This window comes from Delphinus delphis, chromosome 2 (assembly GCF_949987515.2).
Source record: "Delphinus delphis chromosome 2, mDelDel1.2, whole genome shotgun sequence".
Taxonomy (NCBI): domain Eukaryota; kingdom Metazoa; phylum Chordata; class Mammalia; order Artiodactyla; family Delphinidae; genus Delphinus; species Delphinus delphis.
The window spans coordinates 104,966,371-104,990,020 of NC_082684.1; the positions used below are offsets into that span (position 1 = coordinate 104,966,371).

The 23,650-nt window shown below is 41.4% G+C and overlaps 1 protein-coding gene across 1 annotated transcript in view; it reads left to right on the forward strand.

Moving 5' to 3' along the window:
* The window catches only part of CPEB1 (cytoplasmic polyadenylation element binding protein 1), a 100,463-nt gene that overhangs the window by 54,347 nt on the left and 22,466 nt on the right, over window positions 1-23,650 (forward strand). Inside the window, exon 3 of the mRNA XM_060003614.1 lies at window positions 19,742-19,930. Coding sequence (XP_059859597.1) covers window positions 19,742-19,930 — 189 coding nt within the window. The remainder of the gene's footprint in view (window positions 1-19,741; window positions 19,931-23,650) is intronic.

A 23,650-nucleotide genomic window follows, 5' to 3' on the forward strand; every position in this document is an offset into this window, starting at 1 on the left:
CCCAGAATAGGCAAATACAGAGATTAATGGGTTGCTTAGGGCTGGGAAAGGTAGGAGGGAATTGAAGTGACTGCTGAAAGGGTATGGGTTTCTTTGTGGGGTGATGGAATGTTCTAAATTTAATTGTGATCATTGCACAACTCTGTGGAAATGTTAAAAACCATTGAATTATATGCTTTTAATGGGTGAATATGTGATCAAGGAGAAAAGATATTTGTACTACATAACAGAGGATTAAATTTCTTAAATTAGAGTATTCTTATGAATTTAATGAGACTAACAACCCTGTAAAAAGTTAAAACACACACGAAGAGACAGTTCTTTTAGTCAGCGTATAATAAACTGCTCTAGATGCTATGAATACAGTTGTGAACAGATATGCTCCTATAAAAGAGGTGTGAACTATACGTAACTACAGAAGTATGGTGGGGAATAGGAACAAATAATATTTCAGGTTACGCTAAGTAATAGGAAAGAAACTGAACAAGGGGACGTGATAAGGAATGACTGGGGTAGGGGATTAGTGGTTACATAAATTATTTCTCCACACATTATTGAGGGAAGGCCTCTGTCTGAGGAGGTGACATTTAAGCTGAAGACCTGCACGATGAGCCAGCCATGTAGAGAAACTGGTTTAACACCAGGATAAAACTGTTATAAGCAGAGGGAACAGGAAGGCCTTGGAGTGGGTGGATGGGCCTGAATTTGGTATATTTAAGGGGCGACAAGGCTTTTAAGGGTGTGGGAGGTGATAAAGCAGAGAGAACGGTTAGGAGACTGCTGCAGTAGTCCAGGTGAAAAGTGTGTTTGGCTTGGACTAGTATGGTAATAATGGAGACAAGGTAAGTGGACAGATTTAGTATGAATTTCAGAAGTAGGTTTAATAAGACTTGCCAATTGTGGGGGGTGAAGGAGAGCAGAATCGAATTTTGTCTGGCAAACTTAAGTGGATCCATTTTCTGAAATGGGAACTATTGGGGGAAACGGGGACAAATAACAAATGAAAAAATGCTGAATTTTGTAAAAGTAAGTTAAGGAGATATGGTAGACCCTTGTCCTTCAGTCTCAGAATCTTATCACAAATTTAAACAATGGGATTTTATTTTTTACCTGTCAGATTCATAAAAAGTAAAGTTTGGCAAGGGTGTGGAGAAATAGTCCTTAGTAGTTGGAAAAAATTTTTTAATTTATTTATTTTTTGGCTGTGTTGGGTCTTCGTTGCTGCACGTGGGCTTTCTCTAATTGCGGCGAGTGGGGGCTACTCTGTTTTGGTGCGTGGGCTTCTCATTGTGGTGGCTTCTCTTGTTGCGGAGCATGGGCTCTAGGCATGGGTTTCAGTAGTTGTGGTACACAGGCTCAGTAGTTGTGGCGCATGGGCTTAGTTGCTCTGCGGCATTTGGGATCTTCCAAGGCCAGGGCTCGAACCTGTGTCCCCTTGCAATGGCAGGCAGATTCTTAACCACTGCACCACCAGGGAAGTCCCTGTAGTTGGAAATGTAAACTGCTATGACTCTTGGGGCAGTTTTGGCCAATGTCTTATTGATTTAAACCTATTGGATCATGAGGTATTTGCACTTATCAAGTATGTTTGCCTGAGAAAGTCAAAAATAAATAGATGTTTATTGCCCTATTTTTATTTATTTATTTAGTTTTTTGAAGAACATGACCAAAGACACGTGATTTATTTGATTTGGAGTGGCAATAACATGATACCAAAATTTGATTTTCCCAACAAATAGATTTGAGAAATTGGGGTACCATTATTATAAATTCTAATCCCACCTTTGATACATTGAAAATACTCCAGATGATACCTCATTATGCAATTATTTTATGACTTATAATAATTAAATAACTTGCTTCTGTGAGCAAATGGTTTTTACCATACACTTAATCATATTACCAATTTAGTTAACGCAGAAGTCCTGCCCTTAGGGTCTAGTATTTTAAAAGACTGTAAATGGAATTTACAGTGTTTCAGGTAGACCAACATGGAAGTAACAAAAGAAACAATTTCCTATATCATCTTGGGTTATCTGCTAACCTCCTGAAGCATGAGATCTTACTACTCCTATAATTATTTTTGCCCTATTATTTTAGAAGAAGAAATAACTACTGGGAACAACCTGAATGTTCATCAATAGAGAAATAGTTGAATATATTTATTATGTTCATAAAATGGACTACTTGTCACAAAAGAAGAAAGTTGATCTCTATGTACACATCTGGAAAGATATCCAAAATACATCATTTGAAAAAATTGTGAAATAGTGTATTTGACTTTTGGTGTATATTGTAAAATTTTTATTTTTTAAACTTTTTTTAGTATTTATTTTCCTTATTCTTTTAGCTGTATTGGGTCTTAGTTGCAGCACACAGTATCTTCGTTGAGGCGTGTGGGATCTTTCGTTATGACACACAGTCTCTGCGGCGCACAGGCTTTTCTCTAGCTGTGGCGTGCAGGTTTTCTCTCTAGTTGTAGTGCATGGGCTCCAGGGCCTGTGGGCTCTGTAGTTGTGGCACATGGGCTCCAGAGGGTATCGGCTCTGTAGTTTGTGACATGTGGGCTCTCTCGTCGAGCTCGGCACATGAGCTCAGTAGTTGTGGCACTTGGGCTTAGTTGCCCCATGGCCTGTGGGATCTCAGTTTCCCGACCAGGAACCAAACCTGCGTCTCCTGCATTGGAAGGCAGGTTCTTTACCACTGGACCACCAGGGAAGTCCCGGGTTTTTTTTTTATTTGTTTTGTTTTTTAAAGAAACTGTGCATTTACATGTTTGTGTGCATGAAAGAATCTTCAAAAGGCACCTTGGGGCTTGGGAATTTGAGGAAGGAGATGATTCTCACTTCAGGTAAGAAAGGAAAATATGAAGTTGTGCATGCTATTATCAGTAACTTTTAATGTGGCAGTGAACTTCCCTGTAAGTCTTTGTATCTCATTCTCCTAATAGAATCCTGGAAGTACTAGACTACTAACATTTGTTCTGGATATAAACATAAAGAGATGAAGAGCATCCCAAAAGTTTTACCAAATCCTTTTTTTAAAGAAGACGGTTTGTTTTTATTTAAATGTTCTGTGTGTGGTTTTTGTTTTTTGGTTTTTTGTTTTTTTTTTACCATATTGTGAGTTCCTTTGTCAGAGAGCCATACCCAGATTTTAAATTCTTAAAACCATTTTCTGAATTCTTTTTTGTAATTTATATTTGCTATAGACAATAGCAAATAGACTATTTGCTATTTACATTTGCTATAGACAATTTGGAAAATTCAAGTACAGATATATCCTACTACCTATAGTCTACTTCAGTTGTTTAGATGCTGTTAGAGTGTCTTTCTACATATTTCTGGATATTTTCATGCAGTTGTGATCTCTTTCCCCAACACTTGAGCATTCTTCTTTATCATGTACTGAGATATGAATTTTAATGTATAAGTTCCTACTCCAGAAAACTAGTTTTTCACCATTAATAGCTTTGTGACAGATATCTTTATAGGTAGATATTTCTCTGCATTTATGAGTATTTAATTAGCGATTTTTAGCAGTAAAGTTACTAGGTTGAACAGTTAATACTTTTAATGTTTTTGATGATTTATGGAAATGCTCTCTTTTTATGATCCCTGTAGTAGGTTAGAATGCTTATCTCACCATATATGCAGAGAAGGAAATTATCAAAATGACTGAGCACCGTTGAATATTATACCTTTAATTTTCCTAGTTTGGTAACCAGAATTCTTATTTTAATTTCCATTTCTTTCTTTTTTTTTTTTTTTTTTGTGCGGTACGCGGGCCTCTCACTGTTGCGGCCTCTCCCGTTGCGGAGCACAGGCTCCGGACGTGCAGGCTCAGCGGCCATGGCTCACGGGCCCAGCCGCTCCGCGACATGTGGGATCTTCCCAGACCGGGGCACAAACCCGTGTTCCCTGCATCAGCAGGCGGACTCTCAACCACTGCGCCATCAGGGAAGCCCATCCATTTCTTATAAAGTGGAATAAAATTTTTTTAGAAAAACACTACAAGTCCTGTATCTTTTTCCTTGTTGAATTTCCTGCTGACATTTTTTTTATGGCCGTGCCATGTGGCTTGCAGGGATTCAGGGATCGAACCCGTGCCCCTTGCAGGGGATGCAGGGAGTCTTAACCACTGCACTGCCAGGGAAGCCCCCAGACCTTTTTTTTTTTTTTTTCTGTTGGGGTGGAAACTCCACAGGCAATCTGAAAAATCAGACTACCTTAAAGACAGTTGTGATTCCTTCCTTTGTAGTGAAGTTAAAAGAAGATATGTAGCTTTTTAATTCATTGTTACATAATTTCTAATGAATAAAATCCCAGGGGGAAATGCTTTAGAATGGGTTTAGACTGGCAAATATTCCTTACAGGCAGCTTTAACTCTGAAATGTTAATGATGGCTAGGAATAGTAATCGTCTTAAATTCACACCTGTGTAGTTCTATATCTCTGTGTACAAAGGTGTGTGTACAGGGGAGAATCCAAATTTAGAATAGCTGTGAAACCAGTTTGAACATATGTCCTTAGATTCTTTCCCCATAAACACAAAAGTACAAACTAACTTATAAGTGGTACTATTTATTCTTATGTGGATCAGTTTGGTTATTACTAGCAATCTGGCTATCCTAGACAAAATGTAACTTAATTAACTTTTTGTTCTGACCAAAACCCAGAGAGGGAGAGATCAAATTTATTTAATGTGCCCGTTTTTTTTTTAAAGGGAAGTAATATTTTTTTTTAATTAATTAATTAATTTATTTTTGGCTGTGTTGGGTCTTCGTTTCTGTGCGAGGGCTTTCTCTAGTTGCGGCAAGCGAGGGGCCACTCTTCATCGCGGTGCGCGGGCCTCTCGCTGTCGCGGCCTCTCCCGTTGCAGAGCACAGGCTCCAGACGCGCAGGCTCAGTAGCTGTGGCGCACGGGCTTAGTTGCTCCGCGTCATGTGGGATCTTCCCAGACCAGGGCTCGAACCTGTGTCCCCTGCATTGGCAGGCGGACTCTCAGCCGCTGCGCCACCAGGGAATGCCAAAGGGAGGTAATATTTAAAACCAGAGACCTCTACAGACAGTGCCATAGTTTTAAAGTGCTTTAAGTCTTACCAAGTGCTTAGAAAAATGTAGTCATAATGTTTTTAGAATATTCTTCTTCTTTTTTTTTTTAATCCTTACAGAGCACAATAATACCAGCTTGCTAATGTAGAGGAAAGGCCACTGGATAAGAACTCATCCTCAAAGAAAAGAGGGCAGAGGAAATGAAATTGATAGCTACTGGCTGTTTTTTTCCTTCTGTTTGGAAAAAAATGCTTCAACTGCCTAATAATCAGATGTTGTAAATTAGATTAACAAGATATTTGAAAAGCATACTTAAGGAAATCTTAACCGACATTCCCCCATTAGGCCAGGGAACCCCCTTAATACTTTAATATCATCATATCTCTTTCCTTCCTAGCTCTTCACTCACATTATAGTTTATCACTTGTATGATTATTTAGATTGTCTTCACCACTAGATTGTCAGTCCACACAGGCAAGAGCTGTAGCTGGTTATCCTTACTTAGCATATTCCTGTTGCCTAGCTAGTGCCTGACACATGAGACTCTCATTTAATAGGTAAATATTTTTTTTAACCTATTATTTTGGCAGAGCTTAAACGTTGGATATTATCAGTGTTGATAAAGGTGTTCACAAATGCATAGAAAATGGTATGATAGGAATATATATTAAACTGTTAATTCAGAGGAGACTATAAGATTGAGGATGGAGGAGTGCTGCAAGAATGTGAAAATGACCTTTTCCTTTTTACTCTGTGTGTTGTCTTGATTTTTACCTTTTTTATTCTTTTTTAACACATAAAGTGTACTTCTACACTGAGTGCTAGCTGTGTCATCTTGCTCACATTGCTTTACTTCTTTTGAGCCTTGGTATCAATACTTGTAAAATGGACGTAGTGCCTTCTCCATATGGTATTTTAAAATTTTAATAGTATATTTTATTATATTCATCAATTTATTTTTTTTTTTTTTAGATTTCACATAAAGGTGATATCATACGGTATTTATCTTTCTCTGTCAGACTTACTTCACTTGACACAGTACCCTCCACGTCCATCCATGTTGTTGCAAGTGGCAAAATTTCATTCTTTTTTATGGCTGAGGAGTATTCCGTTGTTTATATCTACCCGTCTTCTTTATCCATTCATCTGTTGATGGACACTTAGGTTGCTAATAAAAAAGAAACAGGCTCACAGATACAGAGAGCAAACTAGTGGTTACCAGCGCAGGGGGTGGGGGAGGGAAGGGACAAGGTAGGGGTAGGGAATTAAGAGGTACAAACTATTATGTATAAAATAATCTACAAGGATGTACAACACAGAATATAGCCATATTTTATAATAACTATAAATGGAATATAACCTTTAAAAATTGTAAATTACTGTTTGTATACCAATAATTTATATAATATTGTACATCACCTGTACTTCAATTGAAACATATTTTTCTATTTAATATAAAATATTTTAAAATGTGATTTATATAAAAATTGAGGTATTTTATGATTTGCTTTTTTATACTAAGTCTTCAAAATGCAGAAATTAAAAAATTTTGATATTATAATTGATGTACAATATTGTATTAGTTTTAGGTGTACAACATAGTGATTGTATACATGTTTATTGTGAAATGATATACAGCTTATTTTCCTGATATGCGTTATATTTTATACTCACAACTCATCTTGATTTGAACTATAAATTTTCATCTGAAGTAGTCGATACGTATTTAGGTGCCATAATGTTGAAAATGTAGATTCACGTATTCAGGTTGTTCTGAACCATACTTAAAAGTTTTCCAGTAACAGACTAGAATTACCAGATTTTTAATTTAAATTTCAATCAGTTAAAATTTAAAATTCATTTCCCACTTGTAACAGCTACTTTTTAAGTGCTCAGTGGCTTCCTGTTGCTAGTGGGTTCCGAATTGGACATGACAATTCCAGAGGAATATGTATTAGATTGACAGGACAGTGAGTGGTGTCCTTTTGTTCTCACTAGGGCTCTTCAATCCAGGTTTGCTCTTGTCCTTGGCTCTCTAAGAGAAATTCCCAGCTACCATATTTACTGTAGGGATGACTTCCATTGCGCCAATTTCCCGACAGACATTGATCAGGAAGCAGAACCACAATGAGTGTTGTGGACTAAGGGATTTATTATAGGACTTAACTCATTACACAGTTGAGGGAGGAGTGGGGTTTGGAAGATCAGGGAAGCTGCACTAACCAGCCTTCCTGAAGCACTGGCATAGGTGGACAGTTGGGGCCCACAGGGCACTCCAGAAAGCCAGGCCCATCTAGCTGCTAGAGTCAGGCCTGAAGGGTTGCTGGTGGAGAGTCTGTAGAAGGCTGTTGCCACTGCACCTGGTGGTGGGCCTGGGCTTGCTTTTGTCTTCAGGGCCTGTTGTAGGGTGGAGGAGTTGGATGTGGAGTGGAGGAGAACAAGCAGAGCTGGAACCTGCCAGCGTCTCAGTGTCTGTTCCTCACTGTGTCAGCGCTGCCGACCTGAGGTTCTTTTACTTTCTCAGCCAATTCCAGGCACAGTCACCTGTGGAGAGCGGGACAGAACAATACTTGTACTTGAGGAGTACAAGTGTGAAAGAGCTGCAGTGGAAAGTGGAGGGGTGTGTGTGTGTGTGTGTGTGTGTGCAACCTTAAGACTCCAATCCGTGAAAATAAATAAACCTTGTGCGATTGTTCTAGAGCCTTTCCACAGACTCTCCTCTTTTTCTCACTTTTTGAAGTAGGGAATGTGATGTTTAATTTCCAATATCCTTGGTCTGCATAGTACCATCCCCATCTGTTGCAATGTCGGGGCTTTGCCACTAAAAGCCTAAGGCTTGATTATGTCTTGATCACAAGTAAGATTACTCCCACTTTAGTGTGTGCATTCTAGTTTTTGAATGTAGATGTTTTACATCTTTTTGACTGAAAAAGAAATGAGTACTATTAATGGGGGAAGAGGGAAACGTCAAGGATTAAGGCTTCTGGAATCAATCCAAGAGAGGGTGTTTCTGCTGTGAGTTGAGGGGCTTAGACTAAGTAGACTCCAAAGTCTCTTCTATTTTTAATATTCTGTGGTTTATTTTACTTTAATTGAATTTTAATCCTAATTTTATATTGTCATTGAACTCCTAATGTCAAATTTAAAATCTCTCTACATGAACTTTTCTTTGTAGAAATTTTTAATTTTTCAAATTTATTTAGGGGATGTTAAGTCTGAGTTACCCTTCTTAGTAACATGTATTTTTTTCTTATTATCATAATATGTTCATTGTAAAAATTTTGAAGAAAACAGATAATTAGAAGGAAAAAAATCATAGGTAATCCCGCTACCCAGATACAACTACTGTTAACATTTTAGTGTATCTCTCCAGTATTTTTCTTATATTTACTAAAGAGAAAGCTTTCTGAACATACTATGTAGTAATTTGCCTCTTTCTCTTCTTTTATCTTTTTGTGTCACTAACTTCCCATGTCTTTTTCAACGTTACATAGCATTTTACTTTGTAAGATTGACGCATTATGGGATTTTTAACCTGAGTCTGTGGATAGAATTCAGGGAGTCGAGTATCTTGGGCAGGGAAACACTTAGATATTTATTTTCACCAGCGTTTAACTGAAATGTAGCATTTCCTTCTAAATGTGGACAAAAAGTCAAAATAATATTAGCTGGACCTAATTCTTCGGCAATAATAATAATCATCAGTAGGATGATTACACATTTCTTGTCTGATTGCTTTATAGTCATTGTACATATCTTGAGGTGTTGTACATTCATCACTACAAAATTATGATCACTATTTTACATATTTAACATTATTTTTAGAAGGTATCCATTCATAGGCTTTAGCACATTGCCAAATGGTTCATGGAACGAAAAGTTAAGAATTTCAAACTGTTGGAGATAATTTGCTTAAATAGGTGTCTATTTTAAACACTAGTAGAAGTACCTGAAGTTAAACTTTTGCTTATATCTGTGATTCTTTGGACATAGGATAAATCTCTGAAAGCAAAATTTTTTCATCAGATAAGTACTTTTAAAGCATTTAGTTAGATTGGCTTCCAGAAATGTTGTATTAGTTTACTATCTTACTAAACTATCTGAAAGCACCCAGTTCTTTCTAAATCATTAGCTTTTATATTCTCTAGATCTGTTATGATTGGCACTGTAATGGGTCTTCAATTTGGTGTAATGCTCAAGGAACTTCTGCAGATCCCAAAATTTGAACCAGTATAGCATCAGGCATAGTAACATTTTGTTGTGTTTAGATTATGCTAGTTTTATTTACAACTTGGGGACACCACCTGGACAGCATGTTGTATTCCAGGACTCTGTACCAGAGTCTTCAAAACATTCTGCTTCAGGAACTCCCACACCAGAGCCATAGATGAGGTGGAGCTAGACTTAAATCTGCAGTTTTCGTTTTTGTTCTCCATGAGGAAGAAATTGTCACCTTCAAAAACTATATATGTACATGGCAATGGAATCTTGGAAACACCAGAATGTGAAATTGACATTTTACTGAATAAGTGGGTGTTTAGGGGAAGGATGATAAGAAGGGGGAGGAGCTAGTATTGAGAGTTGAACTCCTGGTAGGATGGGATAGGTTTAGAACAGAGCTCCATAGGGACCTAACTGGAGAAAACAGAATCCATTAATAATTTACTGATAAAGCAAGTCTGATTTGGGGTAGTATGAGTGTAGACCTGGACCTGAGAAAGTGCCCTGGAGCAGGGGAGAGGCAGGAAAGCAGGTTGGTCCCTGGATTTGGATCCCACTTCTACCACTTAGTAGCTTTCTTGCTTTGGTCCTATCTGATCCTTGTTGGCTCACTAGTTTTAAAAAAAAAAAAAAAGAAGAAGAAGATGATTTAACCAGGTGGTCTTTTTAGCTCCTTTCTTGCTTTCCTTTATTGCTGACTCTCTCATCTGGTGCCGGCATCAGGGGCTTTGTCCAGAGATACTCATCCTGCCTGTAGTAATTACTTGTTTGGTCAGTCCTTGCTGAAGGGCTTGAATTACACAGAACACTCTTATTTGCAAATGATCAAACACCTAATTAGAATTAACTTTAGCAAAACGTGGGATGTGTTGGAAGGCTGTTGGTATATAGCTCACAGAACAGGAAGAAATTTTGTTGAGGTTGTATCTCTTTGCTGCCTCTCTTCCAGTGTGAGTTTCATTTTCTCCTTTTGCATAATTTTCTGTTATCTAAGGAAGGGGCTGTGTTCACATCCTCTGGCATCATGAAGTCAGGAAATGATTCTTTCTTTCCAATACCCAGTTAGAAAAATCTTAGGGAAAAAGTCTCAATTAGCTTGGCTTGAGTTATGCCCATACCAGGACTGGTCTCTGTAGTCATAGGGATGAGTTATTATGACCCAGGTTGGGTCAGATGCCCATCTGTGGACCATCACTGTAATCAGTGATGCAGAATCCAGCAAGAAGATGGCATTTGCCATTAGGACCACTTGGATGGTATAGAAAGAAAAACAGTTCAACAAAAACCTGGGGTGTTGGAAATTTTTAAAAACATGATCTTGGGGTTTCATGGACTAAGCAGCAGCAGTCTTCAAACATTTGTATCTATCCAATTTTTAAAAAAGCAATGTACCCCACAGTGAGATCCAGTTCACACGCATTAGGATGGTCATTGTCCCCCGCCCTTCACAAAAAAAAAGCCCAGACAAACCAGAAAATAACAAGTGTTGGCAAGGATGTAGAGAAATTGAAACACTTACGCTTTGCAGAATGCAAAATGGTGTAGATGCTGTGGTAAATAATGCAGTGGTTCCTAAAAAAATATTCAACATAGAATTACTGTATGATCCAGCAGTTCCACTTCTAAGTATATATATGTAAAAGAAGTGAACTCAGGACGGGAACACATATTTGTACACTGATACTCATAGCAGTACTATTCATTCACAGTAGCCAAAAGGTGGAAAGAAATGGCCCAAATGTCCATGGACAGATAAATGCATAAACAAAATGTGGTACATACATCCAGTGGAATATTATTCATCCTTAAAAAGGAAGGAAAATTTGATACATGCTACAGTATGGATAAACCTTGAGGATATTCTGCTAAGCGAAATACGCCAGACGCAATAGACAAATATTGCATGACATTACTTCTTGGAGGTACCTGAAATCATGGAATTCAGAGGCAGAAAATGGCTACCAGAGACTGGGGGAAGAGTTAGTGAGGAGTTAGTATTTAATGGGTACAGAGTTTTAATTTGAGATGAAAAAGTTGTGGCAATGGTTAGTGGTAATAGGTGCGCAAAAATGTGAATGTACTCAATGCCTCTAAATTGAACACTTTAAAATGGTTATAATGGTAAAATTTTATGTTAGATATATTTTACCACAATAAAAAACATTTAAAAAAATACAATGTACTCCTTGCACATTTAACTTGGTGTCTAAAATTTCATCGAAAAATGTATCCAGTGGAATCAAAATTTGTAGAGATTTTTATCCATAATATCTGTTTAAAAAACTGTAAATTAGCTCTTTAATTAAAGCTCTTTAATTAAAGTGGGAAATTTCTCGTTATTCCTTTTCTCCTTTACTTGTATTTCTAGTCTACTTCTCCCACAGAACATTATACTAATGAAATGTTTTACAGTTTTAGTCTTCTGTTGATCACGTGTTATATACTTCTCTGCAACAAAAACTACATAAATTGAAAATTTAAATTATTTCCTGTGACTAAAAGGCTGTAAGTGTTTTGGATTGCTGTGGCCATTGATTGCTAGGACAATTGATTAAGACTTTATTGGAAATGCTTTTTAATGAGAGAAATGAGGCGTTTTTATAACTCATGTAATTTTGGATGACTCACGTATTGCCAGAATGACTCAGCATTTTCAACACCAAATACATTCCTCTTTTCTGTTTTTATAGATCTGTGCCCTACTGAGTAAACTTGTTCACATAAATAAGTAGATGGGAAATGAGGGTATTGTTATAGAGCAGTGTCATTCAGTTGTTTGAACTCCTTGACTTGTATGCAAAGAATCAGTCATCTATCATTATTTTTAGTCATTTACTTGCCAGCAGTTCCATTCACTCCTTCATATTTGTTGAAAAGAAGGAACTGGAAACCATCTAAGTTGTGAAAAGATTTGTTACCTGAGGCATCAGTCATTGAATTTCTCAGTTTTTTGGGAAGTATTCCAAGAATGCTTATGGAGATTTCAGATGACTATGTTTTTCTTTCACTTAGAGACCTGTTTAACTCATTACCTGAAGGATTGAGAAAATTAAAAGGCTGTTAAGTTAAAAAATATGCCCTTACGAATACAGTGTTTTTAAATGCTTTTTTTTTTGGCTGTGCCGTGTGGCTTGCGGGATCTTAGTTCCCCTACCAGGGATTGAACCCAGGCCCTTGGCAGTGCAAGTGTGGAGTCCTGACCACTGGACCGCCAGGGAATTCCCTTAAAATACTTTTTATCTTATCACTTGCTTTATGTTTTGTCAAAACCTTGGGTCTGTAGATCTTAACTCATTCTGTTTATGGAAAATGTCAACCATAAAATCTAATTTAATGAAGTTCGTTTTTATCATCAAACCAGTTACTGCTTTTAGTCAGAAAAAGTCTAACTTCATTTTCCCCCAGCGTTTTATTTTGAACATTTTCAAGCATACAGAAAACATGAATGAATTATAAAGTGAACACCCATAATACCCATCACCTAGACTCTGCAGTCAACATTTTGTCATATTTATTTCGCTCAGTGTAATTGAGATTCATCCATGTTGGTGTATGTATCAATAGTCTATTCTTTTTTATTGCTGAGTAATTTCTAGTATATGTATGTATACACCACATTTTATTCTTCTGTTAATGGTCACTTGGATTCATTCCAGGTTTTGGTGATTATGCATAAAGTTGCTATCACCATTCACGTACAGGTCTTTTTGTAGACATACACTTGCATTCCTCTTAGTTCAATACCTAGGAGTAGAATTTCTGGGTCATAGGATAGTATATGTATAATTGTATAAGAAATTGGCAGAGCTTTTTCAAAAGTGATTGTACCATCATAAAATAATATATGGAAGTTCTGATCGGCAACACCAAATGTTGGCAAACTGTGGAGCAGTCTTTAATTTTAGCCATCTGGTGGGTATGTAGTAGTTTCTCATTGTGGTTTAATTTGCATTTCTTTGATGACTAATGGTATTGAGCATTTTTTCTAGTGCTTATTGTCCAGTTCTGTATTTTTGTGTGAAATGCCTTTTGAAGATTTGTCTGCCCTTTTAAAAATTGATTTTTTCTTTTACTTTTGAGTTGTTAATATTTCTTATATACTCCACATACTAGCCATTTGTCAGGTATGGTTGCAGATACTTTCTACCATTTTGTAGGTTACTTACTTATTTTCTTAATGGTGTCTTGATGAGCAGACGTTTTTAATTTTGATAAGTCCAGCGTATCAAAACTTTCTGTAATGATCGTTGCTCTCTGTGTCCTCCGTAAGAAACATTACTATGCATCCCCCTGGCCCCCCCGCCCCAGGTCAGAAAGATAGTCTGTATTTTCTTAGAGAAGCTTTAAAAAGTTAAAACTTTTACTTTTAGGTCTCTCTGATTAATATTAAATTAATGTTTGTAAATGGTGTGAGGTAGGGGGGTCAAGGTTCATTCCCCCCCCCCCCCCCCCCGCCGCATATGGGTATTTGGCTGTTCCAGCACCATTTGTTAAAAATGTCGTCATTGAATTGCTTGAAGGCGTGTATATTACTGGGGTTGCATTGAGTATGTGGATCAATTTGGTGGGAAATGACTTTTTAATAATATTGAGGGCTTCCCTGGTGGCGCAGTGGTTGAGAGTCTGCCTGCCAGTGCAGGGGACACAGGTTCATGCCCCGGTGCGGGAAGATCCCACGTGCCAATGCAACGGCGGGGCCCATGAGCCATGGCCACTGAGCCTGCACGTCCGGAGCCTGTGCTCCGCAACGGGAGAGGCCACAACAGTGAGAGGCCCACGTACCGCAAAAAAAAAAAAAAAAAAAAAATAATAATAATAATATTGAATTTTCCGGTATGTAAACATGTTATATGCCATTTTAAAATCTAAACATTGTTAATATTTATTTTCAGAAACATTATAGAAATTGCTTTGAAATAAATTACAGAATTCATTTGAAGATCATTAATGTGGTTGAGACTAAAATGAGCCAATGATCATATTTTTATGGTGGGAAGTACAAAGTAAACCTAATAACCTCTCATACCTTAATCTGTAATGTGGTTAAAGTCTAGCTGAAATTATAAGGAAGCTTTCTTTGAACATCCTAGGCATCATGCATTCCCTCTCTTCTGAACTACTGTTATTAACACACAGGTTAACAGTACATGGTTCTCTTAGAGTGTGAACTTCCAGGGAGTTGTGATTGACTCAAGTTCAGCCTTTAAAGTTTGATGAATAGTGTGAGAGAAAGTTAGTAAGCCTGGAGATTGGCTTTGATCTGAGAGGCTACAGGGAGCCGTTGAAGGGCACTTGTTTAGGAGAATGAACACCATGAAGAGGGGGTGTTGTGTAAGAATGGGATGAATTACCTGGAAGAGAGAGTCTGGGGCAGGAAGACCATTTTAAACTCTTAATGCTCAAAGTGTGCTCAGCAAACCAGTAGTGTAAGATATCACTTGGGAGTAGGTTAAGAATGCAGATTCTGGGACCTGACCCACACCCACTGAGTTAGAGTCAGTGTTGTAAAGATTCCCAAGTCATTCCTATGCCCATGAAAGTCTGAGAAGTACTGCTTTAGGGAAATGTTCAGTCCCCCTGGTGTGAGTGGTTAAAGGGCCCCAGTGCACACAACAGTTGACATGATCGTGGCAGATGTCTGACTTCTTGCATGTTGGCTCTTTCTCTTTAGATTGTCAAAATGGATGTTTAGAATCATTTCTGTTTTTTTGAGTTGGCGGTGTGGGGGCAGGGGAATAGTCTTTCAAACAGTCTTTTTAGAAATACATTCTTAGAAATGCTACTTTATGGGCTCTTTAAAACTTCAGGAACCATATATCGTTGATTTAAGTAGCCTCAACAGACTGTAAGGTCAGTTATTTAAAAGAAATTTAATGGGAACAAGTGATTCAATGTCCTTTGCTATTCCCAGGGACTGGAATTTGGAGATGAAGTTGAGATTTTGTAGAAGATTTCAAGTGTGGTTGCTGTACAAATTGTAATAGTGCGCTTGTTGAAAGTCTAAAGAGAAAGAAAGGAGAAGACGGCTTTTGTTGTACAGTTTGTGCAATAACTAAAGTACAGTAAATCCACTAGCAGCCTGCTACCCTCACACATAAACTGTTTGTATTTTTCTGTACTCCTTTACCACCATCATCTGTCAACATACAAAATTTTCACATAGTTATATAATCACGATACAGATGCAACTTTGTAGTCTGCTTTACGTCATTTAACATATTACCCTGCTCCCCAGCTCCTCCTCTTCCCTCCTTATCCAGCTGTTCTGCCGTCTTCTTCCTTCTCTTTCCTCTCATCCCTTACCTCCCTGGCTGGCCTCCCTAGCTTGGATCTCTGGTTCATCTTGGGCCCTCTACCACACTATTTCTTATTTAAGAGTGTACAGAGATTTTCCACTGCATGCTTGAGCATCAGTTTGATATTCCTCAGTTCTGAGTTCTTCCTGGCTTGGCTAGCCCAAACACACGTTGCTTATTACCTTCTCCCCTATTACCTCCTCCGAACCAGGTCCCTTTCTGCCGAGGATCAGCTCTTGATGCATCTGCTGTGTGAAGCCATCTCTGGTTTCCCAGGGGCCTCAACAGACTTCTTGCAGTCACCATCTACCTTTATACAATGGAACCTGACTTAATGGTTTCATAAATGGGGGCTTACTGCTCTGCTCTTGTTTCATTTCCCTACTTGGCAGATGCTCAAGAATGATAGCTGCAGAGAACCCTGAGCAGCTTCATGCTAAGTTTTGTTGGCAGAGGAGTCATCAGAGGACAGACATGTTCTTATGCTGAGGATGGAAATGACTAGAGTTGAGGCTATACTACTCTGAGCCCTAGAGCCAGAGCCCCTGGGTCACCTCTGCATTTTGAGTCTGCCAGGGGTTACTGTATTTTAGACTGTGGCAGACTTTGGGTCAGTTTACTTGTTTCCATGAGTTGTCCAGTTGCTAAGAAGTTTGAGAGATTAACTATAAAGAAGATAACTGATATTTTCAAAGGGAGATGCTTTTAAATTTTTGAACCAAATTAAGAAACTTAAATCGGAAATGTTGTGTAGGTACTGATAGAGAAACGTGTAGGGTTAGGGTTAGGGTTGATGTAGAAAGCATTTAAGCTGAGACATTATTCAAATAGATATCCTTAGAAGGAGAAGTCTCACTTCATCATGTGCTCGTTCCCAGTTTTTAGTATCTTCGGAGTGTCTAGTTTGTGCTTGGCTAAAGGTTATAAAGAATATCCTCCCATAAAAAGGGTCAAGTTCCTGTCCAGCATCAGGTGTGAGTTTGAGAAGCAAAGATGGGCTTTACTTAGTAAAATCAGGCTTTGTGTTTCAGACCTTTCAACTTACTGAGTGTTATCCTGTGTTGACAGTTAACTTCTCAGACTTCCTGTCAATGTAGATCGAAGAGGTAGAACAGAATGGGCATGTTTGGAGAGCTGGGATCAGGAAGCCATTAGAAAAGAGGCTTTTTGGGGTAAAATGTTTTTGAACACAAATGGCCGCAGATAAGAGTGATCGTGCCTACCAGTTCACCTAGGACTGTCTCTGTTCAAGCTTGCTGTCCTGGTATGATTATTAATATTTGCCCCCTTTCTCTCTCAAAAGTGCCTTCGTTTGGATGATAACTTATGTGGTCATCTACTAAAAGCAACATACTGATAAAATACTTTGTGCCAGACACTGTACCAAATGCTTTATGTAATCCTTGCAAAACACCTGAAAGGTAGCTGCTGTTGCCGCTTTACAGATGAAAAGATGCTCAGAAAGGTTTAGTAACTTGACCAAGATCACACGGTGGCAGACCTGGTGAGTAAAGCAAGGTCTATCAGACTTTTAAAGCGACTTAATTTTTCCCAGCCTGCCACACCAAGGGGTTAACAGGGTCTTCTATTAATTTGAGGAACTAGTGAAAGAATCCTACAATGGTAGTGCAAGCCTTTACCTAAAAGAAACAGTGGAATGGAGAATGTCTGGATAAAGATAAAAAGGTGATGTCTTAGTGGAAATGCTGGGATTAAAGGGAGAGAGTTACACTGTATTTAGATCTCCAGGCTCCTAGATGCTTGTAGCCATTTGTTTCTAAATGGACTTAAACTGATGTGCTGCTCAGGCCTGGGGTCTTTCTGCTTGGGTTTGGAAGTTCATGGTAGTTGTATAGATCAGTGCTACTCAAACTTTTATGTGCATTAATATCAACTGGGAGTCTTGTTAAAATGTAGATCAATTCCATAGGTCTCAAGTGGAGTCTGAGATTCTGTGTTTATAACAAGCACCTAGTGATGCTGATATTGCTGGTCTGCCACACTGTAGTTTGGGTAGCAAGAGTATAGTTGATTAGATTCTCTCTGCCTGGGGCATGAGGGTACCCATATCCACAAATGCCCTGATTTTAGATGGGGAAGGGAGGAACGATTGCTTCTAGTTGTAGGTGTGCTCACATTGTGGTGGAAGGGACTACATAGATAGCTGGTGTAGGTGGGGAATAGGTACTTAAATATGGATTTTTTAAAGGAAGCATTGTGTTTTTATAATTAATACATATGGATTATTTTTAAAGTATATCCTTAGCTTAGGGGAAAGGGGGACAGAGAAGCAGGAGGGAGTGGTCTGGGGTGGGGGTGACACCAGCATGGGTGAGTTCTTGCTCAGCCTGTGCAGTGGTGAAGAAGGCTTTGATAGACACAGACAGGGAGCAAGCAGAGTATCTACAGCCAGACAGGAATAATGTGGATGGATGACACAGCAGCAAAGCTCTTAAAAAAAAAAAAAGCCAAGGGGAGGAGTCCCTCCCACAGACTGGCCATTTTCCCCCTCTAGGCTATGCCTGAGTGCCTGTGGACAGAAGGGTATACTCAGGAGGCTCTGGCCAGCTGTTCCTGTGGATAACAGCATTATCCTCCACTCTGCCCACTTCGTAACCCTGTCCTGGGCGGTCCCAGGTGGGCATGCTTCCCGTATCTGGTTACTTCTTCTTGTAACATGGGAAAACAAGCAGGGTGGAGTGCTGCCTACCTGGTCTAGGTGCGAGCAGCCTGCTCGCTGAAGCTGGGACCTTCGCTTTACCCTCCTTTCTGAGGAAGAAGCCTTGTGACTGGAGGGCATGTTGGAAAAGGACTGATGCAGGAGAGTATGTTGGCAGACAGGAAATGGCAGTTTCCAGAAGCTCTGGGCAGAGCTGGACTTGGTGCTGGAGCTGTGAGTGGTCACCGAAATAGGGCTTTGGTCCTGGGCAGCACCCCTGAGAAGGGGGCCTGGGCAGCCAGAGGAATCAGTGATCCTTACAGCTGGCCAGTGTATCCTGAGTGCTCCTGGAAAAGCAAGAGAAACAGTATTGACAGAGACAGGTGATGTGAACTCCTGCACATGGGGTTTCTGATAAGGCATAGTCCTGCTTCTGAGACTGTTTCTCTTATTTCGGTCTGTCAGACACTGTTTTGGGAGTGTTTCCTCAGTCTGTACCTACACTTGCAGGAGGGAGGAGCTGGTCCTGCTGTATCTGCTCGTGATTGATGCCCATCCTTTTTGGGGTGAGGGAACTTGGGAGCAGGGAGTATCCTAGTCAGGACAGATCTTACTCTGGCATGTGGGTTGCCCAGTGACTCCCCCTCCCCCTGCCGAAGCTGACCCCCTTTCTCTGATCAGCTGCTCCTGACAAGCCTGGAGCACCAAGTGTTGTTCCCCAGGGTCTGAGTGTACAGTGTTTTTCTGAAGGTTGTCCCATCCTCAGTGGTAAACACTGCTGTGTCAGGGTACTGCTCAGGGGCCACTTGGAGCACATAGATTTTTGCTAGCAGAATTGTGAAGCTTTGCATCGGGCTGCAAAACCAGGGCTTGAGCAAGCAGCTGGAGAGAGTCCAGGACTAGAGTGTTTTTGGGTTTGGGGGGTGGAGAGCAGAGGGAGGGAAAGGGAGGGGCAGGAGGGCAGAGCTACACAAGCAGGCAGTCTGCTGCTTTGGCTTTGCTGTCGGCAGAGAGGACTTCAGTCGTGCCTGAGGGCCGCTTGGCCACTATTGCTGTAGACCGGAGGGCGCTGCCTCGCAACCCTGACTTACCGGCACTGCACCCGGACTGTTCCAAGTAGCTGTTGTGCTGTCTTTTCCCTGGGAGGCAAGTCTCCTCCCTGTCGTCCCCTCCTGCTCCTCCCCCGTTCTGTGAGGGATGATGCCGCTCTCTATTGCACGGCTCAGCCGGCTGATGTCACTGGCAGCGGGAAGCATCAGCAGCCTGATCACATGCTGGCCCAGTCTGTAATGCAGACGGGATAGGGGTGTGTATGTGGGGAGGGGGGCTGTATGGCAACTGCTCTTCCTCTGATACCCCCAAAAGTGCAGGGGCAGCGGCTGCAGCATCCAGCCAGCTTGGATGTCTGGTCCTTGAGCCTAAGGAAACTATTATTAATATTATTTATTGTTGATAATACTGGGGAAAACAGCCCTTAACTCTGGGGTTCTGCTGTCCTCCTGTCCAAAGCAGACTTCCAGGACTCTGAAGAAACAGTTACAAGCAGGATGCTTTTCCCCACCTCTGCGCAAGATTCTTCCCGTGGCCTCCCAGATGCAAATGACTTGTGCCTTGGCCTGCAGTCCCTCAGTCTCACAGGCTGGGACCGACCCTGGAGCACCCAGGACTCAGATTCTTCAGCCCAGAGCAGCACACACTCAGGTGAGTGCCAGAAAATGAGTTGGCTTGGGGTGGTGGTGGTGGTGTATGGGGTAGTGAGTGAAGATATCCACAGCAACAGTTGTTCTGTTCACCTTTGCATCTCCCCCCCCTCCCCATACAACATGGAGCTGTTTTGCAAAAGATGGAAATGCTGGCTGTGAGTGTGGCAGGACAGATGGTTGCTTGTAAAAGCAGGCATGGCTTTTCCACTTACCCTGATAAATTCCCTGGAGTTGTTAGTCTGTACCTGAGGTGGCCCCGAGAAGGGTCCACAAGGTGACAGTCTTATGCAGAAAAGATCCAGCTAACCCCCTAGTGCCCAGGCCTGTCTTGGAGATGATGAAGCAAAACACTTTTAGGTGGGGGAGGGGACTTAAGGGGCTGATTACTGGATGTCCAGATTCTATTTCTCAGTGGCTTTTAAAACTAGGGAGCTATGTGTGAAGGATGGATGGTCCCTGAATCATGGCAAGGGAAGAATTTTAACCATAAGTGAGGCTGGGTAATACTGGGATATTGGAATTGGCTTAACATAAGGTTAAGAGCATTGATCCTGGAAAGGGGTAAGCAGGGTAAGTGGGGTGGAGTAACTCTCAGCTGCGGAGGCTTTTTTTTTTCTTTCTTTGTGTTAAGGGTGACCAAGTAGATGAAGGAAGAACCACTCCCCTTTAGGATCCCTTGTCATCTTGTAAGGATTCGATGGGGACAAGTTGAAGGGGCTTCTTGGCAACCCCTTGAACTGCTTCTGCTCAGACCTTCCCATTGCCCGTTTATTTCCCTCCTGTGGTTCAAGGGGGAGGGTTGGCCAGATGCAAGGCTTGGAGTATTCAGGAAGAAATGTGAACTTAAGAAATACTGTAACTATACATAAAAATCTATGTATTTCGCTTTACGTAAATTACACCTTAATAAAAAGAATATTGGCAGCAGGTACTTTAAAAAGATGGAAAGGGGGGGTGGGGGCGGCCATTTGCTGTTGGTGCTGACAGTGGGGTTCACAGAGCCTGCCATCCTTCCTTGCCTCCCATCTCCAGAAGCTGGCAGTCATGGCAGCAAGGTACTGTCTTGTTGATTTCTCTGGCCTCCACCCTGTTTGGCGCAGGTCTTTTTTTAGAATGCTTTGCAGAGCCTGGGACTGTTGTGTCTGTTGGCATTTTAATGCCCGGTTTTTTGGTAAATCCCATTTGATTGGGGGTAGAGGGTGGATTTTTTTTATTTGGCTGCAGGTGGGGAAGAGCTTCACCTTAGTTGAGTTGAGGTAGAATTTCTTGAAGTACCAGCCTTTAGCTGACTCAGGTTTTTCCCTGGGCTGGGAAGTGTGGTGTCACTGTTTGGTATCCTGTGCCTGGAGATCTTGGCATGGAGGTAGTGGTAGTTTCTTTTATGTGGTATTACGAAGCCAGCCGGTGGGGGGGGGGCCTGTGAAGCTGACCTTGTCCCCACCCTCACTGCTGTATCTGAGCAAAAGACAGGGGAGCCCACTCAGGAGGCAGGCACGTGTCTGTGGTGATCAGTGTTTGACCAAGACAGTGTCTCTCACTGGCATCACGTTGGGTGTGGCCCTTATTTGGCTCTGGTTTCTCTTAGCTGCAGGGTTCCTTCTGAAATGTATTATAACAAATAGAAATGCAGGAGGGGCCAACTTGGGGCTTGGAGAGGGCCTGAAAGTCATTCTGAAATTAGGCTGTTAAAAAAAAAAAAAAAAAATAGTTTGGGCCCAGCCATAATTTCCTCAGTGTCCCCACCACCTGAAAGGCCTGTTTGTAGTTATTTGTCTCTGAAGTGGGGGTGGATTTACTTCTCCATGTTCTGTGTCAGGCACTTAGGTAATAAACACTACATGATTTTTTGGATCAGGGAGGGCCTGTAATCTGTGGCCCTGGCATTCATGGGAACCCAGAGAGTTGCCCCAGAGGTGTGACTTAGCCAAGGGCAGGGTTAGTGTGTGTATGTCTTCCTTTCCGAGGGTTGAGGGCGCAGCCATCCCTGATCCCCACGTTATCCTTGGGAGCTGTGGTGATGGCCATCTCTCTCTTTTCTCTGAGCTCTGGGCCTTCTTGGAAAGCCCACATGAGGGTGCCGCCTCCTGGAGTAGGACGCAGCCCTCCCACCAGCCAGCTGCACCCTTGCCAGCAATGCAGGAACATGCAGCCCACATTCCAGTGCCTACACTGCCTCCCCATCTGAAGACCAACTAGCTCAGTTTCTTCAGGGAGGGAGGAGGTATTTCAACAGCTCTGGACAGTCTGGGAGTCATCACTGCAGACAGCCTGGTAGCTTGCTGTCTCTGCATGGAGCGCCTGGTGCAAGCTTCTTCCTTGGCCCTGCTGGGGGATATATTGCCCCATGTGGCTATGGGTTTACATCTGACCATTTTCCACAACTCTTTAAGTTTTCAGCAATGTGTAGGGGGCAAGGTTGGAGATAGCAGGGCTCTTGCCTGAAAAATCTTGGCTAAATTCATTCAACAAATACTTGAGCACTGGCTGTGTGCCAGGCACTGAAGATACATCAACGAATAAAATTATTGCCCTTAAAAATCCCCTTAACTATCAAGGGGAAATAGAACGAATACCAAATGCAGCATGATAGTTGCTGTGCTTGGGGGCTTTCATTTTCTCCCTTAAGGATTTTTTTGGCATTGGGGCAACATTTCATTGGATTCTCAGCATGAGACTGGTACATGGAGACCTGTCTCCAGGGGCTAAGGTCCTTCTGCTACATGGATTTCATTGGCCTGGGAGGCCTGCAGGAAGACCCTGGGGTGTAATCTGTTTTCGAGAGTTGTGCCCGTAAGGCCAGCATTGGTTTGGGTGTGGTACTCTGTGAGGTCCCTCCCTTCTAGACTCTGCCTACCCCTAAGGCCTCGTCTCACGCTGGGAAAGGAGGCCTTCCTTCCCATCAGGGCAAGATGAATGTTAGAGGTGACCCCAGTGACATGTGTCTGGGGCTACCTTTGTCTTACTTGCAGTGTCCTAAGTCTTGTAATGGAACAGGAGGGCTATGAAAGCGATCCTCAATGTCCTGGGATGGGGGAGAGAGTGACTGATCACCATTTATCGACTACTTCCTATGTGAAGTATATCACATGATTTAGTGCTTTCACAGTCCTGCGAAATGGGTACTGTTATTGTTCCTATCTGAAAGATGAGGAAATAATGCTCACAGAGCTCGTGAAGTGCCAAAGGTGAAACAACGGCCAGAATTCGAGCCTGGGTTTCTTTGATTCCAAGCCTCTTATGCTTCCTATCACACCTGTGTTCCTGTGGGCAGAACCCTAACGTGCTGAGCAAGAACACTTCCGGGAAGGTATCTCTGTATATACAACTCCAGGGCTGTTCAGCCATGATGTTTTCCTTTGCCGGGGGTCCCTCAAGGCTAGGGCACGAGACAGTTCTGACTCCCTCTTCACCCTGAGTCTCAGCTCATCAGCTGTGCCCCCCCCCCGATGCATTTGTGTTCCTGCCTTCCCCCGGTGACTCTTGCATGCAGCATTACTCAGCAGGAAGTGGGGTGACTGAGAACCTACTTTAGGGGACCTGGAAACAAGGACTCCTAATGAAGGCCTTGTGCAGAAGCCCAGTGGGCAGACCAGACGCTCAGTCTAAGGATGCCAGAGGACGTGTCCTGTTTCCTCCCACTCTCCTTAGAAGTCCCTTGGAGATTAACCTGTTCACCCTCTTTGATTTCTGCCCTAACCAGTGAAGAGGATGTTCCCTG